The 17555-nt window shown below is 40.4% G+C and overlaps 2 protein-coding genes across 3 annotated transcripts in view; one reads left to right on the forward strand and one right to left on the reverse strand.

Moving 5' to 3' along the window:
• The window catches only part of macrod1 (mono-ADP ribosylhydrolase 1), a 115528-nt gene that overhangs the window by 84251 nt on the left and 13722 nt on the right, over positions 1 to 17555 (reverse strand). The gene's annotated exons all lie outside the window — the stretch shown is intronic.
• Positions 3979 to 12803, forward strand: flrt1b (fibronectin leucine rich transmembrane protein 1b). Its single transcript, XM_036568462.1, has 2 exons — positions 3979 to 4039; positions 10449 to 12803. The coding sequence occupies exon 2, from the start codon at positions 10556 to 10558 to the stop codon at positions 12710 to 12712; it is 2157 nt and encodes a 718-aa protein (XP_036424355.1). The 5' UTR covers positions 3979 to 4039; positions 10449 to 10555; the 3' UTR covers positions 12713 to 12803.

The following is a 17555-nucleotide window of genomic DNA, read 5'->3' on the forward strand; positions in this document are numbered from 1 at the left end:
GTACAGTAGCAAGGCCCTGAGGGATACATTCCAATCAGATCATATTAACCAAGCGCTTTATTATCATTCTCATGGGCTAGTGACCAGACATGAACACAAATCACTCTGTTTGTTTACACTGTTCACGGCTCTATATCACAACGCCATTTATCAAGCCCTGCCCTGAATTAATAATGAGCTGGATCTGCTGCGGAATAATTATTTCATGATGTACTTTAGTAATATTTTATGACAAAGCAGTGTGAGGGATGAGATAGGCCATTAACTTTTCATGTTCCTTCATGATCTTAAGACAAAGCCCAGTGAGTGAGTGTGTGAGCGCATGTATGTGTGTGCGTATGAGTGTGTCAGTGTCGTGAAACCAGGCTCCGGTGGGTTTAAACCCTACTTGGCCTGACAGTAATTTCTGCCTCCAAATTTCATTCCAATGGATTCATCAATCTTCCTTCTTCTCTTTACTTCTCCATCTGCCACTCTCTCTCTCTCTCTCTCTCTCTCTTTTTCATTCTCTCACTCAGTAAATGAGAAATTGAAAGGCAGAGATGGGGAGGGTTACGTGCACAGGATGCTTAAGTAGTTACACGTACACAATGCTGTTCTAACATACAAATGCACAAAGAGGAGTTTATCACATAATTCTAGTGATGCACCGATTCAATACACTAGATTGGAATCGGCGCCAATACTGACCTTATTCAATGAATCAGTTTTTGGCCAGACGATCCTCATCCACTATTGATAATGTTTCTTAGACATAGTTGCCATTATTGATGGCAGTAAATGCTCTACTTACAGGTAACACAGGGGTGTCCAATCTTACACGCCAAAGACCAGTGCGACTACACGTTTTCATTCCAGCAAAGAAGGAGATCATATGATCAGTTGTTTGACTGGAACCAGATGAAAAAAAGAAAAAGTGGAATCAGGCAAGCTTCAGCTTGTTTGGAATGAAAACCTGCAGCCACACCGGCCCTCTGCGGTAAAACTGGACACCACTGAGGTAATAATTACGAAACACCACATTACAGGCAAACTTGTTCGTCTAAGGAGATGAAATCAGTGTTTGCAAACACGAAATAAAAAAAGCTCGGTGTAGAAAAGCTTTTCTAATTCTGTTGAAAATTGTCAGATTTTTGGATGCTTTTGAGATAACAAGGCGACGGAGAAGACGTCTGTTAAGATGTTTATTAGTTAATATATTAATAAAGGAGTTAAAAACTAATAAATAAATAAATATGTTTAAGAATAAAGAAGAATATGTTTAAATATGAAATACTTATCTAAATGTGCCTCATTTTAAAAATCCTTAATTACCAAAATTTCTTAAAATAGATATGCCATAGCACTGAATGAAATCTTCCATTATTGCAGCACATTAGATGAGCTTTATTAGATTTTATGTTCGGCATAGGCTGAGTTCAGGTATCAGAATTGGTATTGAGAGGGGAGAAGTCAGATTAGTGCGTCCCTACACCATTCCCCACCTGGCACATGCACACACACACGCGCACACACACCGACACACACGCGCACACACATACCCATCACAGTTTTCCAGCAAACCACAATTATCAGAGAGTTACTGAGGCTGAACAAGCCAAACTTCTATCTATAAAATATCTCCACGCTGTCATCAGCAGCAGCGTGTCGTGAGCAGCAGATGGAGAATTGCACTGATACACGCTCGCAAGGTCCCACAGTCAGGGTTAAAGGTCAGAAGTTCGACCGGTTGTGACAGCAGCCCTGATATACACTCTTACCAGATCTCATTATTACATTCTACACAACATATAACTCTGTCTCTGAACACCAGGGAAGGAGGAAGAGAGGAAATAGAGGGAGAGAAAAGAGAGAGAGAAAATTAAGGAGAGAGCGGAAGAGTGAGAGCAGAGCAAAGTGCAGAGAAAAAAAGCAGAGAGAGAGAGACAGAATGAAGACAGAGAAAAAGAAAGAGAAAACGTGTGAGAGAGTATGAAGAAAAAAAGAGAAGGAAAGAACCTAAAAAAAAAGTAAGAAAGAGCAAGTGAGAGAGAGAACAAGAAGAAAGGAAGAAAGACAGCATAAACAAAGATAGAATGCAGGGAGAAGAAGATAGAAAGATAACAGAAGAGCAGTACAGAGCATGAAAGAAAGAGAGAGAGGAAGCAAGAGAGGCAGAGAGAGGGAGCAGACCAGCGAGAAGAAGCACAAAGAGAGAGGAGAAAGAATGAAGGAGTGTGAGCAGAAAAGAGGGCCTAAATAGAGAGAGAGAGGCAGAGAGCATAAAGAGAGAGAGAGCATGAATGAATAGTGTGAGCAAGACACCATAAGGAAAGAAAGAAGAGATACAGTGCATGAAAAAAAGAGAAACTGCAAGTGAGAGAACATACAGAAATGCTGAAAAGAAAGAAAAAGAGAGAAGGAAGGAGCATAAACAAAGAGAAAGTGAGAGAATGTCAGCAACAGAAAGTGTAAATGAAGAGTGTAAGCGCGACAGCATAAAGAAAGAGAAGAGAGAGAGAACGGAGAGAGTGAACGAAGCGGGAGAGCATGAAAAAAGAACAGAAGGATAAACACAAAGAGAGCGAGTGAGAGAGACAGAGAGAGAGAGAGAGTTAGAGAGAGAGCAAGGTGAGAAGCAGAGGTGAAGCAAGGAGAGAATGCAAGAGAGGTGAGAGATGACAGGACAGAGAGTAATGGGTAGACATAGAAAAAGGGGGAAAAATAAAAAAATAATTGTGTAGACTGTGAACCATGAGCAAAGTGCAGTCCTGAGCCCACTGATCAGCAGTTTATCTGTGTGAATATGTGCCTACTGCTGCTGCTTCTGCCTCTTCGCACCAACTTACAAGCATCGATTCGCTAAAAATCCCCAAATACATTATTGATTTTAATTAGCCCACACATTCATTATTACTCCGGTGGAGCTTCATTCCTTTTGCATTAACTCAGAGAGCTGGAAATGTTCACAGTCTCCCCACGCAGGCCAGTACTGCTCTCCAGTGATCCATTTCCTTCTGTCTCTCTCTGCGTTTGCCACACTGCGCACTGTACATCAGGAATATTGTTTTTGAACACTGCTTCGCTCTGATTGGAGCCATTACACTGCAAGTCAATGGTCCCCCGAAGAGACGTTAAAAATTACAAACTCTTCCACAAACCAGCCACATGTTCGGACTGGGAAATACAACACAGTCGCAAGTGTAAAGCTCAGGGTCCCGTAACGGCTGTTGTGCTAAACATAAATGTGAAACAATCAAATATGTATATCCGCAGCCAACAATTTCAGACGCACTGCATGGATGTACTAGGATCTAATAGCTGTGAATCTGAGAAATTTACAGAGCCAGTGTTTTGTTTTGCTCTAACGTAATGAAGCAGATTGTGTGGGGGTGTACAGTGTCATCATTCGGAGCAGTTCTTCAGTCCTGTCAGCAAAGTGACCCAGTTTGTATGTGTGTTTTGGTCTGGGCCATGGCTTAAAGCGGTCTGTAAAAGAGATTTTCCACTTAATTCTGCACACTATACTTGACTTCCTTATTTTCAAAGCTTCTATTTTGTCGAGAGCGGTTCTTTTAAGGTTGAAGAGATTTTAAAGTAGTGCAATCGGAATGTGAATAATTTCATTCTCAGTTGTGAATTCTGTCTTCACAGGTGAAACTGTCTCACAAGTGAGGCAAACAGCCGAACTGTTACTGATGTGAGGATACACAGCCAAAATGATCACTGCGCCTCTGGATGTACAAAGACTTCAACCCAAAACATCAGTTACAAGGTCCTCTGGCTTTAGAAGTTGAGCAAAACAGTACTTGCTTTGATTGAACTGTTTTCAAGAGTGGAAACTTGCTCTGGATGGAGTTACGCTGGTCCTAATGCCTACAATTCCCAAGAATGCCATCGGTAATGGCTGCCACGGCTATCGCTCACTGAAGTGACTGGACATGCAGTGAGACTGAAGATTTTACTCAACACCAACCACAGTCTGGAACCACACTCAGTAGTACTGACACTCAAGAAGCTACTACAAAGGCAAAGGAGCACCCAATTCCTTCTCTAAAGAGTAAGATGTCTTCTTTCTTAAAATTTTTTCTACATAATTTGAAAGTCTCCAAGAATATTCGAAGATGGCCTAGTCTCTCTACTGTGATATTTTAGATATATTATCTTATTGGCACCTCGATTGCAAACATTAAAACCTAAAGATCAAGCATATCAGTCTGCCCAGCGTTTGACAGCAGCATAGCCACGGCAACCTAAACAACCTAATGGCAGCAGACTTTAAGCTTTTATTTTCTGGCAGAGACCAAACTTTGAATCAGTGTGCAACATCAGATTACAAAGGTAGAGTTACGTTCAATCATGAGTGATTGCGGTAACCACAGTGGTGAGTGTTAGAGCAACACAAGTATGGATGTTGCCAATTATCCCAACACTGTTAGCAATGGCTCAGTGAATAGTACTTCAACTAAGACGCTAACAGGTGTCAGCATTTGTCAGCTAGATTCGACAGCAATAGAACTTTCGCATCTTCCAATTTAGTCTTGCCTAACTCACACCCAACCAAAGCAACACAAAAAGGCAGAAAATATCAATACTGTTCAGTCAATTTAGCAGCTAAAGGCATAAACACATTAACAAAACAAGACAACAGCCCATTTAAAGAACAATACATATTCTTTCTGTGTCAGTATACAGAAAGAAAATTAACTCCATTAATATGTTAAAAAAGTACATACAAAATGCTTAAAAATTAAGAGAAAATGGGCTAGATTCTAGGACACAATAAGGACAAACTTCTATAATGAAATTACATGGTTACATATTACAACTGCAGCATGTTGTATTTAAAATACACTTCTAAACCCTGAATAAGGCCTGGATAAAGAGTGGCCTAAATAAATTTATTTAGTTTGACCTAAATAAATTACGTCAGTTATTAAAGCCTCAAATGCAAATATTCATAAGAACACTCAGGGTGCTCTAGATGCTCTCAGTACACAATAAACAAATGATTTCATTTGTATAAAGCAGCCTTGTGTGATGTCAGTGTTACAGAGGCCAATATTATGCTACCAACTAAGTAACTACATGTAGCGCATTCCTACTAGATGCAGTAATTGATATGAGTCATAGACGTCATTTTCAAACAGTGATGACAAAGGCAAGAAAATTAGAGTGAGGACCCCGAATCAGAGAAGAGATGGAAAAAAAAATATGAAATAATAGAGACACCGTAGATGAAGAGATGATGAGAGTTAGCAGAGGAAGAGGGGGCGGCTAAGAAGATGACCACTGATGAAAACATTTAAGCGTGGGAAAATGTTTAAAGGACAGAAGAAATGAGCTGGAAATGAAAGGGAAGCAGGAGTGTAAGTGTGCTAGTGTGTGTGAAAGAGAGTGTGGCACTTATTCATTCAGAACATGTAGCAGGTCAGAGAGTGGGCAGGAGTCTGCGGTCTGAAGGCACACAGGTTTGTCTTGTACAGTACTGTGCAGAAATCAAAGATCATTTTTTTTTTTCAGTCAAAATATATATTAAGTACACGTTATTCATTTATCAGCATTAGAAAGCAAAAACATATCATCGCTGTCCAAAAAACAGAACAAAGAAACAAAAGCACCAACCACAGAATAAATTTAACATCTGTGGGGTTTTTTTTTAGATCTGAAGAAAGAGTGGAGATTTTTTTTTCCCCAAGATGAAACCTTTCAGTGCTGTTTATCTGATGGTGATGCTTTTGGTGGTCCAGGTCTTGCACAGTTGTTAGGAATCCCATTTTCACTGTATCTTTTAACACAGTTTTGAACGCTAGTTTTGGAAACTCCTGCTTTTTTCCACTTATTTTCCTTTGACCTTCCTCTTCCTTATGCAATTGGATTATCTTATATCTAATCCCCTCAGAAATATCTCCTGAAAAATACTGGCCGACACTGGAAATTAAATAAATGAAGGTTGGTGGTCTCTGACTTCTGCACGGTGCTGAACTACTTTCGCACAGAAATCAAACGCCTAAAACCGCACACGATCACAGACCTGTACACACAAACACACTATTTTCACTGCTTTATTGTGTTGGCTTAAGCTAAATGGATTATGATGAAAGGAGATGAGTGAGGCACATTTTATTAGATGTGCAAAAGGGTGGCATCTCGACACTGCCATTCTCTGTTCACCTCCCTCACAGACACTAGCTTCTCCTGCTCAAACACAAACAGTGCCAGCCTGGGGAGACAGTTGATTTTATGCTAAAAATACCCAAATGTATACACACCGAGCAAGCAATTAAAGATGACATTTAAATTGCTCACCATTTTCTGCCAAAGTGCCTCATTCTGTGCACAGTGACAGCCTTAAAAATGAAGCACCAGACAAAGAACATTCACCATTTAAATGGAAATGATGTCTCTAAAGATGATTTGATTTTAAAAAAAATCAAAATGATTTTTCTAATTTTAAAAAGAAATCTATTTGTTAGGTAAATCGCTTCCTTTTAAATGTCCATCTTACACCTGCTATGAATACTGTCTATTGGCATAACAAACCACATGCAAAATTGTTTCTTACTACAAATCTCTCTCTCCGTCTGTCTGCGTAAACGAACTCGATTAGTTTTGCATGAGAGCTAGCTCCGTTTAAGGACTTGTTTTGCATGTAGTCGCTGCCTGAGGCAACAGTGCTCGCAGCCGAGGGGCAGCTAACCAACTCCCATCTGGCCCGGCCAACAACACAAACAAGCCTGACTGCAGCCCCGCGAGAGAGCAGGCAGCGAAAAGAATGAAGCCCCAACAGAGCACAATGCACACACCTTTACTCACAAAAACATACAAGAATACAAACAGGTGTTGTCTCTGTCTCTTTTGTGCCGCCACCAAGAAAAACAAAGGAAAAAACATCAACTAAAGCTGTGATAAGGTTTAGTATGCTTGTGCAATACAGTACTGTGCAAAGGCAAGAGAACACAACCGCCCTTTCATTTATTTAACTCTCAGTCAAAACAGGCATTAAGTAAAAGTTTGTTTTTCAACATCAAGAAAAAAGCAGAAAACATACTTAGAAAGAAAATTACACAGAACACTCAGCAACTTAATATAATATCAGATTTTCAGCATTTAGTTTGTCCACTCTACAGCTTCCATTCTGTTTGGGAGACTTGCTTTCAGTTTTTCAAAGAAATTTGCAGGGATATTTTTCCACACCTCAAAAGTTCAGTCCTAGAAGTTGGTTGCGCTTTGTGCTTCTTGTGATCCAGTTTTTCTTTGTGCTTCTTGTGATCCAATTACAAATTTAGATCAGTCAGTCCATAAAACCATGGACTTCCACAGCAAATGTTCTTCTTTTTGTCTATTTCCTTTTTTCAGGGAGAGCTTCTTGAGCTTCCTTTCTATAGTGTTGAGTTGTCTTCTCACAGTGGAAGAACAGACAGAAACACCTTTGGATTTTTTTCAGATTTGACCCAAGAGTGGAGCTTAATTTTCTTATCTCTCTCTCTCTCAATGATGAGAGTTTAAGTACTGTTTTATTTGATGGTCGGCTCAAAGACAGCTTCTTCCCCCATGCAACCAGGCTATTGAACAGCCAGTAATCACTGCTCTGCCCAGCCCAACCCTTCCCATTACACGTACGTGCACCCACTGTACTCCCGCACTTTACTTGCATAGCTGAACTTTGAATACCTATCCAAAGACAATACTCTCCCCCTGCGCTTCCACTTAACTTCCTGTACCTTGCACTTTACTAAATACTCTGCCACCTACTGTACCATCTTCTACCTCCACACCTAGTGTGATTATTTGCACATCTACATAGCATTGTAATATCCATTACTATATATAGTATATAGTTGATTACACTCACTCTACATTCCCAGTGCAATATTATATGTCTCGGTGCAATATTATTATTTTTAAGTTATTGTGTAAGATTATATGTATATATTTTAGTTAAATTGGTTTTATCTATTCTTCTATCCTATCTATAGTTTTGTTTATCTATGTGTAAATACTGTTCTCTGCATAATTTGTGGAACTCGCACTCAAGTTTTTCACTCACCTGTGTCCCTGTACTCTTGTGATGTGACAATAAATCTGATTTGATTTGATTTGATTTGATTTGGTGACAGTTTTGGTGGTCTACTAGGTCTTGCAAGGCTGTTAAGAGTCCAATTTTCTCTGTATGTGTTAATTATTTTCCTTTGACTTTCCTTTTCCTTATGCAAGTGGATTACCTTATATATCCTCAGGTATATTTGAACCACTTTAGATGCACAGAAATTTGTATGGCAGCTTAATTAAGTTTGGGTAGTTGCTTGTGTGAATGTTAATTTCTCTTTGCAGGATAACAAAGGTTTTGTTGGGAGGACACAGCTGTAACTGGTTGGTTTTACAGTTGGTAGGATGTAAGTGTTATAGACCCATTAGGTGCACAGAAGTCAAGAGTGAACAAATTAAATCCTGATGAATGCAAAATTAAACTTTGCTCTTAGACTTTTAAACATCCATGCACATTTTTTGTATATTTAAGGTGCATGCATAGGTACATGTTTTGTCACTGCAACAAGTTTTTCATGACTGGTATGGGCATCAACTCTGGCCATCATTCTGTAACTAGTGCAGTTTTGGGTGCTACTCAAAAAGGTCTAAATTGAATTTTTCTGTAATTTCTCTGGGTGCGTTTTTGTTTTGACAAAGCACCCAACTATCCTTGACAGTGAGCAGCGCTTCGCCTTGCAATCACCATGCAGCTTTTAGACAAGGTTGTTTTCTAGGTTTGGCATATGCGGTCTGAATTTGTCACTACTGCCCTCAACACAATATAAAATTGTTTCTGTGCTTGTCAAACTTTCACAAACAATTTTGACTTCTTTTTCAGTCCGTGTTCACATTATTTTGAGGGAAGCACTTGAGCGTATTCAGTTTGTTGACAAAAGAGAGGAATCACTGGTCATTTCATTCAGTCTCGGCAGATGAGGAAGCATAAGATGATAATTGCCTTTTGTGTGTTTGCTTTGCAGTTTTTTTAGACCTAAGGGGACAGGATGCAAAATGAAACGTTTAGAAGTCATTTCCATCTTAATTGCAAGTGTTTCTCTTCTTCCTTCCGCCATCCTCCTTTGATAAGTCACAGGCGGAGGCCTATGTAAGACAAGCACAAGAAACAAAACAAAACCTAGCCTGCTCGTCAACAGTTTGTTGAACACAGAGTGATAGCTTTCTTGGGTATTCCGAATAGGCTTTCTGAATAATTCATACTATTTTGAAAACAATAACCACCCAGAAACAGCATCCATTATGCATGTCAATTTGTAGCAAGTGTCTGTGGTCTGCCCCTGAATCCCGAATGCAAATTACACTGCAAATGAAAGCTGCAGCTGACTCCGGTATGAACTTTATGAAACTCGGACTAAAATTAAACTGTTGATTTATTCAAACACTGTTCAGTGTAAAATTTGAATAGTAATATGACTTTCGGTCATTCGGCAAACGAAAGTGTAATTGTTTTTCAGGATCTGAAATGTCAATCAATTTTAATATGTTCTGAATCCTCCCCATCTCTTACACTTATTGCCTGATCTGCTTGCACATTTCCCCTTTTAAAGCTATTTGCTTATTTGTCTTTTTCTCTACATTTGCAGTCTCCATATCTATCCTCAGCTCAGCCAGCCATTTCGTGTTTCCCTGCTGCCTCTACCTCAAACTTACCAGCACTGCTAATGATCCGCTATATGCGTAAAACATAGTTGTACTTAACATATATATGTGGGAGGATTATTAAAAGAGCGCATTGTATAAGGTGGACAGGTGGTTGTATAATGGTGTAGGTCAAGGTGGCATAATGACTGAAAAAAAAAAGATATCTTGGCAAGCGGAATCATCTCAAATCTTGTCAACCTATGTAATAATGATTATTTTGAGACAATTATAAGAATTTTTAACTTATTTCTAGACACATTATCTAGTAAAATGGTCAAGTATTTCAAGTATTAGATGCATATAAACGTATCTCTGTCAAGATGCAAAGAAGGGGTTCAAGCTTAAGCATTGCTTGAACAAGCTTGAAAAGGCCATAACATACACACTGTTGTGGGGGGTGGGACGAGACCCAAGCGATACTCAACCCGACCAAGAATTAGAAAATAAAATGAAGAGGCAGAAGAGGTGCAATTTCATAATCATTTATATGGCCTAATATTCCAAAAAAGTGAGTCTTCATTCTTAAAGAGAAAGGATAAATGCAGTAGAAGAGCAGAACTGTCAAAAGAAGACAGCTTCTCTTGATAAAGTAACTTTAAATTAGTAAAAAAAAAATCTAGAAATGTTGAATAATCTGATAATACTTTTATAACAATCTCATAAGGAGACATACTAGATACACTGAATAGATTTAGGAAGTTTTCACCTGCCAAAATCTTTTTTTTTTTGCATTGTTCTGTGCAACTTCTTGTTTACCTTACTGTCCCTGTTCTCTACAGGGATCAAGAGGAAAAAGAGGATCCGTGTTACAAAGTGCTACCCCAAATACAGATTTACCACCAAAAACAAGAGCAGCTGAGAAGTGTGAAGGGAACTAAGTGACACTATGGCAGCTGAAAGCCTGATTGAGCTCAGAGACTGGCTGTTCCTGCTTCTCCTCTGCCTAACACTACTGGTGGAAGTGCTGGAGTTTGCGGCAGCAACAGCTGCCATCACGGAGGCAGCACTTGGGGAGGCAGAGCTTCAAGGGGACGTACCTTGTCCATCAGCATGCAGGTGCGATGACGGTTTCATTTACTGCAACGACCGTGGACTGAGCATCATACCACCTTTACCGTTAACGGCAGCCGTTCTCTATTTACAGAATAATCGCATTGATAACGCTGGCCTACCGATATCCTTAGAGCAGCGAATGACTGTTCAAGTGGTTTATCTCTATGACAATGAACTTGATGATTTTCCGACACATCTGCCGCCATCGTTACGTGAACTTCACCTGCAGGACAACAATATACGAACTTTACCCCGAGCTGCTCTCTCACGTTTACCTTTGCTAGAGAAACTCCACATGGATGATAATTCAATATCAACAGTAAGCATTGAGGACAAGGCATTTGCAAATAATCCAAGGTTACGACTTCTCTTCTTGTCACGCAACCACCTTTCTAGTATACCATCAGGGTTGCCGTCATCACTTGAAGAGCTTCGACTGGATGATAATCGAATTTCTACAATTCCAACACACGCATTCAGGGGACTCACGTCGCTTAGACGCCTCTTCCTTGATGGGAACCTGTTAGCGAATCAACGCATTGCTGACGACACGTTTTCACGGCTGTCTAATTTAACAGAGCTCTCTCTGGTACGCAACTCCCTTCAATCACCACCTTTAAACCTTCCCAGCACACATCTTCTTCGACTATACCTGCAGGACAATGCCATGGCTCACATGCCAAGGGGTTCCTTGGATGGTATGCGCAGGCTGCAGAAGCTTGACTTATCAGGCAACAACCTTACAACGCTCCCCAGAGGTTTGTTCAGGGACTTGGACAGCATTTCACAGCTGCTTCTCCGTGGGAATCCCTGGTATTGTGGCTGTAACCTCCGCTGGCTCCATGACTGGTTGCATGTCCGAGGTTCATCAGTAACTGTGAGGGGTCTAACATGTCATGCACCAGAAAAAGTAAGAGGCAGGTCACTTAGGGACCTCACAAGTCAAATGGAGCAGTGTGAGGTGGATGGACTGGGGGGAGTTGGAGGGCTTGGGGGAGTTGAAGGAGCCAAAAGAGACAAAGGGGATTTTCCGACCGACTCCCCAACTACAACAACCGTCCCACTTCCCCAGGGTTCTCTTTTTACACTCAGGTCCAGGCGGCCTGTACACAGGTACCCTGACTTGGGACAAGACAGTCCTTTAGGGGGTGAGGGTGGAGTTGCTGGCAAAACGTTGGTCATCAGTGTAAAGCCCTTAAGTCCAGAGACAGTTCACATTACATGGCAGGCTGCTCAGCCAGCCTCAGCTTTCAGGCTCTCCTGGCTAAGATTAGGCAACAACCCAGCCATGGGGTCCATCACAGAGACACTAGTCCCAGGGGACCGCAGAGAGTATTTACTCACTCAGCTACAGCCCCAGTCAAGTTACATTATCTGCTTGGTGCCTCTCGTTGTCAACAAGGGAAGACGGGCATCAATTACAGGGGGGTTTAATATGAACACTGACTCAGAGCATGAGCATCCAGCTTGTGCCAGAACAGAGACAGAAGACCCTCAGGTTCAGCCTGGAGCTGACCAGGGTCAGGACGTACAGGGTACGGATGAACTAGCTGCCTTACCACTTGCAGGGATTATAGGAGGGGTGACTGCATGTGCTTCCCTGTTCTTAATTTTTGGGATCTTCTGCTGGTATGGACATCGTGCAGGATACCTTGCAGCCGAGGATCATACAGGGGTCTATGGACGAGATGCTGTTGGGCCCCGTAGCGGTGCCAAGCATTATGATGACTATGTAGAATCTGGCACCATTAAAGACACCTCAATCTTAGAGATTGGAACTCCTGGTTTCCAGATGACGCCACTGGCAGCCCATCAACCCTTGCAGCCAAAGGCAAAAGTTGAGGACATGACATACATTCATACTATTTTCCCCTCTAATAATACAACTCTTTACAGGAGCACCCTCAACCACACAGCGAATCCAGGCTATGGGACCAATCGTGGATACAGAGAAGGAGGAATACCAGACATAGATTATGCCTACACGTGATAGCATCTATACTATCCCCTATCTTTTCTGGTCACTATGTTTAATACAGCGTAGCTGAGTAGGGGTTTGTTCATTACCCTAGGTTCCAAAGTAGGGGTGTGCCGATTCTGAAGTAGCCTGTATATTCATTCATATCCATAATGTTCATAATAACCTAAGCTTTATTAATTTTGATTAAAAGCATTGTCCAGTTAAAGATTAAATTCATCAACAGTTGAATATTTTTCAGGACAGCTGAAACTTTAATGACATAATATCAGACTTCATTGCTGGTCATTTATTGAAAAGGTCCCATTCCACAAAGAACAAAATGCATTACTGACCACTCAAAGCTGGGTGTAAAACCAATGCACCCTGTGAAGGGCTTTTATTATCTTTATTGATTTATTCAGGTCATGCTTTTTTGGGTCTTGGCACCACATCATATCTGACAAGACTATGAAATGACCTCATTTTCATATGTATAATCATGAAGCAAATTTCCGATGGGCACACCCCTAGTCCAATGTACCCTTTGTGCCTCCTTCAGTCTATTTCCAGTCTATCTGTTTCTCAATTTGGGGCAAAGATCCTCTGGAACATGCTTGTAACACTTAACAAATAAGTGCCAGAGATACCACTCTTGGTATTGACATAATCCAACATTTCCAAGGTTTGGTGAACTTTTCTTTCCTTGTTAGTACCAATGATTACCTGTTTCCTTTAACTAGATCATGTTAAGGGGACATATATGGTTAGCATGAAGAGAAAGTGTATGCTGAGGGACCAGGTGTGTATAGTAGCTTTACTACCTGTACTGTATATATGTGCTGGGGGAAAAAGGATGCCTTTCAATTCTTGGGGACACCTACTCTGTCAACAACAAAAACAAGAAAAAGAAAAAAAGGAAAAAAGAAAAGAAAAAAGAAAACTCAGCTTTTCTGTTTGTGATTCAGATTCTAGGTTCTTATTCTCCTCATTCTCTCTGTCTCTCTTTGGTTTCCCTTCATTATCTTTTTTTCTTTTTGCACGCTGTGCAGCTACTTTGTTCCCAGCCCAGAGAGCAGACAGGGGTGATAACGGTTTTGACAATGAAGGAACTCAAATTGCTACTGGGTTTCTTTTCTTTTAACAAGAGAGAGAGAGAAGAAGAAGAAGAGGGAGAGGGCTTCAAGAAATACAACAAAGCAAAGGTGGGAGGGAGGGTTTTATGCCCACAAAGAAATTTGTCATTAAAAAAATACAGGTATTTGGTGAATGGAAGTCTTGTGTTTCAAAGTGAAACAGTGGATTTATCACTAATCACATGAAAGGGGTTTCCAGTATAGTTATTCATTCATGGGTGAATTTAGTACTCCCTTTGTGAAATGCTACAAATATTAAAATTATATTTTCTTTCACAAGGCAAAAACAGAGAATGTAAAAAAAAAAAACCCACACTCTTAAAGACAATCATGTAAGGGAGACATCTCTTAATTGAAGATTCAAACTAAACTGACAGGTTGACACAGAAAAAGCGGTCAATTTGGTACTAACCTAATGCAAGCTAATGGGAAGGGGCTGTCAATAAAGGACCCGCCTCTGGAGAATAACATGAGCACTGAATCCAATAAAGGGCATGAAAATTGGTCAGCGAACATTTCCATGAGTCTGACTCTGTCACGATCATCTCTCTCATCTAACAGAAACGCTAGTATATCAATCCATGCCCTTAAGATACTGAAAACACAGAAATCAGGGACTTATATTTGAAAAAAAAAAATAAATAATACAACACTGTGGACCTCTTTATCTTGTGTGTGGGCAATGAAGTGGTGGAACAGAACAGTCTTTTACATGGCTGGACAATCTTTTACTCAACATACTGCACAGAAACGGGGAGCATCTTGTAAGGCTAGCGTGTTAGGAATGTCCGAAGGTAGTACTTAGTCCCTTTAATGTACCTGCCTTTATGATGCATTTTGAAAGTGAGACATTTGAACAAATAGTGAATCTGTCACTTCTCTTTCTCTTTATGGAAAATTCTCTGCAATGGATAATAAATACAGCTTGTTTTTCCATCAGTATATACAAATATATATATATATATATATATAATTAAAAAGGAGTTGTGATGAACAGCATTTCTGTGTTTAGTTTGAGTTTTACAAGAACGTATAAAATACGTCAAGAGGATTAAATGTTTCTTCTAAGCTTTCAGAAATAAATGCATTTTCATGTCATATGAAATCTCCATGTGAGTTCATATAGACCTTATGCAGTTCCTCTTAATGAAATCAAGGAGAATGTGTGGCACCAGTGTCAATGGGGCAAGTGAGTAAGGCTGACAGAAAGCGAATAGATTGTGTGTTTAAGAGCGGACATGTCTTCAATCTGAAGAGTGTGGTAATGCCTGTGTAAGCAACACATGGATCAATATAATGAGGGTGGAGGGGGAGCATAAGTGTCCGTCTAAGACTGAGAAGGGTTTTAAAAATACAGAGCGTGAACGAGTGAACAAGTTGTGTACAAATTCCCATGACTGGTTTTTTGCACCTCCTCCCTAACTGTCATTTTTTAACTTAAGACAATTCTGGATAATTGGGCAAAATCTTTCTCAGCTATTTATAATTTGCAGCAATGTCAAATAATTGAGGCTTATTAAGCATATGAGAGTGCTAAAGAGCCAAAGGTGGGAGCAGATCCTCGCAATATGGTCTAATGCATCGCTGGAATGTGCAAATATATTTGAGATGACTGCGTGCATGTGTAAAAGAACACGGTTAATCTGGGCTAATTGGTGTGAGCACAGTGTTGATGGATTAGCTTTTTGATGCATTCAAAATGAACACCAACACTGGAGCTAGGCTGCATATCTGGAAGCAGATTATTTTTGTAGGCCACCTAAAAGGGACAACTTTACTGAACCAAGGGATTCACACTTTCACTCGACAAATCTAAAATTTTTCTGACAAGTCCCAAAAGAGTAGACTGAGGGATTTCACGCAAATTCGCACCGTACCAAGTGAGACCCAACTGGGAGCATTCAAACAACATTCCGACAACAGCGTCACACAACTGCAGACGAAACTCTCGGAAAACGTCCCTGATGAACAGCATGCCTCCTCTTCCTGCATTTACCACATTGGGGCAATTAAGCTAATTAGACTGAGAGAAGACCAACATTCAAGCTTCCTTCATTTGAGCTAAAGTGGCGATTGATTGGGAGAGAATGGAAGGGGTGGGAGGCTTTTAACGAGGCCCGAAATAATTGCTATGCACGCCTTTTTGCTAACTCTCTCAGCTTGTTTTAAAACCACCATACCATTCATTAAACAGTTCGGCATCTGAGACTTGACTCCTCAATGTCATACATCAAACAGAATTCCAATGAAAGCAGTCTACTTTTCCAGATGTTGGGGAGCGCTCACATACGTCTGAATGCCATATTTGCCCATTAGCTGATTATTTTATGTTCGCCTTTTCAAAAGCACACATCCTTTGGTCTAATTTCTGACAAAATGCACTAAGCTTTCTGCTCTGAACTTGCACTAAGAAGCATTTTACCAAATGTGAAAAACCCAATGGGGGAATGAAGGGAAAAAAAAAAAAAAGCATCACACTCAAGTGAAAATTCGTAAGCGCCTCTGATTGCGATGAATTTGTTAGGCGTGTGACAACTGTTTCTCTCCATCAAGCCTGGCTTCCAATTAGCGACAATGTGGCATACGCTGAGAGATGTGAGATTTCTCTGTGTGAACTCATTTTAAATTTGCTTACGCTAGTGAGAGAGGGCTCTGAACTGGGAGCTCAGAATCCTGAGCCTCATTTGCAACAGATAACTGATTTAATGGCTTACACTCTTTGACAAATAAGATGCATTTTCAGACCTATTTAGAAATGTCTACATATTTTTTTTCTCCATATACCCATATGGATGTATCCTCCATGCCAAAGACGTACAAATATCACTCGCGGCAGGTTACAGGAACATGCCTCCATGTGAATTACACGCATGTTGCCCAAGAGGGGCCAAAAGCAGCGCAATGTGCTTCTCCATTCTCCTCCACTCTATCTTTCATTCCAATGTTTGAACTGTGGGGCCATTTCTCCACACATAGAGCTCTGCAGGACACATCTCTCGGCTTTTAAGATAATACCACTGTCAGTCAGGGAGAGAAATAATATAATAAAAATAAAAAAAAGACCTCTAACCCTAGTAACAAGGCCCTGTTATCTTGAGTGCCAGTGGAATAAAGAGAGAGAAAAAAAGAGAAATCTGGTGCTGGGATCCATTCTGTTCTACAGTATAACAGTACATCGGATGGCGTCACTCTTATCTGGCATCATTCCTCTGCCTTTCTGGGAATCTGGGTCTGGAATATCCGTTATCTGTGGCCCGGAATACTCATCTTCCTCCATCAGAAAAAGCCAATAAAGACAGAGACAGGGAAACCTCAAATTCATGACAAATTCAATCTCCTTCACAGAGCAAAGACGACCTGATGATTGGAAATATCCTAAAAGCCCTTTTCTAAAGAAGCTGGTGCTGTCAGAGTTGTTTAGCGGACGTTATGGGGTCGCTCAAATAAACGCACAAGGGGAAATGCAATTTAAAGCCTCCTGACTTGCTCTGGAGTTTATTGAGAGACAGCATGACTGCAACGTGAAAGCATGCGATCTTCTAATACACTCTTCAAATTAAAGGCGCTAAAAGGGTTCTTTTGAGTGACGCTTTAGAAGCACTTTGGATTCACTTATTTAAACATTAAATTGGGAATGCACTGATATGGAAAATTTGCTAACCGATATTTCATGTACATTTCTGCCAATGCTGATACATAAACATTTATTAAATATCGAAATTGAGACTAGATCTACCTTG

Source organism: Colossoma macropomum, unplaced genomic scaffold (assembly GCF_904425465.1).
Source record: "Colossoma macropomum unplaced genomic scaffold, Colossoma_macropomum, whole genome shotgun sequence".
In the NCBI taxonomy this organism is placed as follows: Eukaryota; Metazoa; Chordata; class Actinopteri; order Characiformes; family Serrasalmidae; genus Colossoma; species Colossoma macropomum.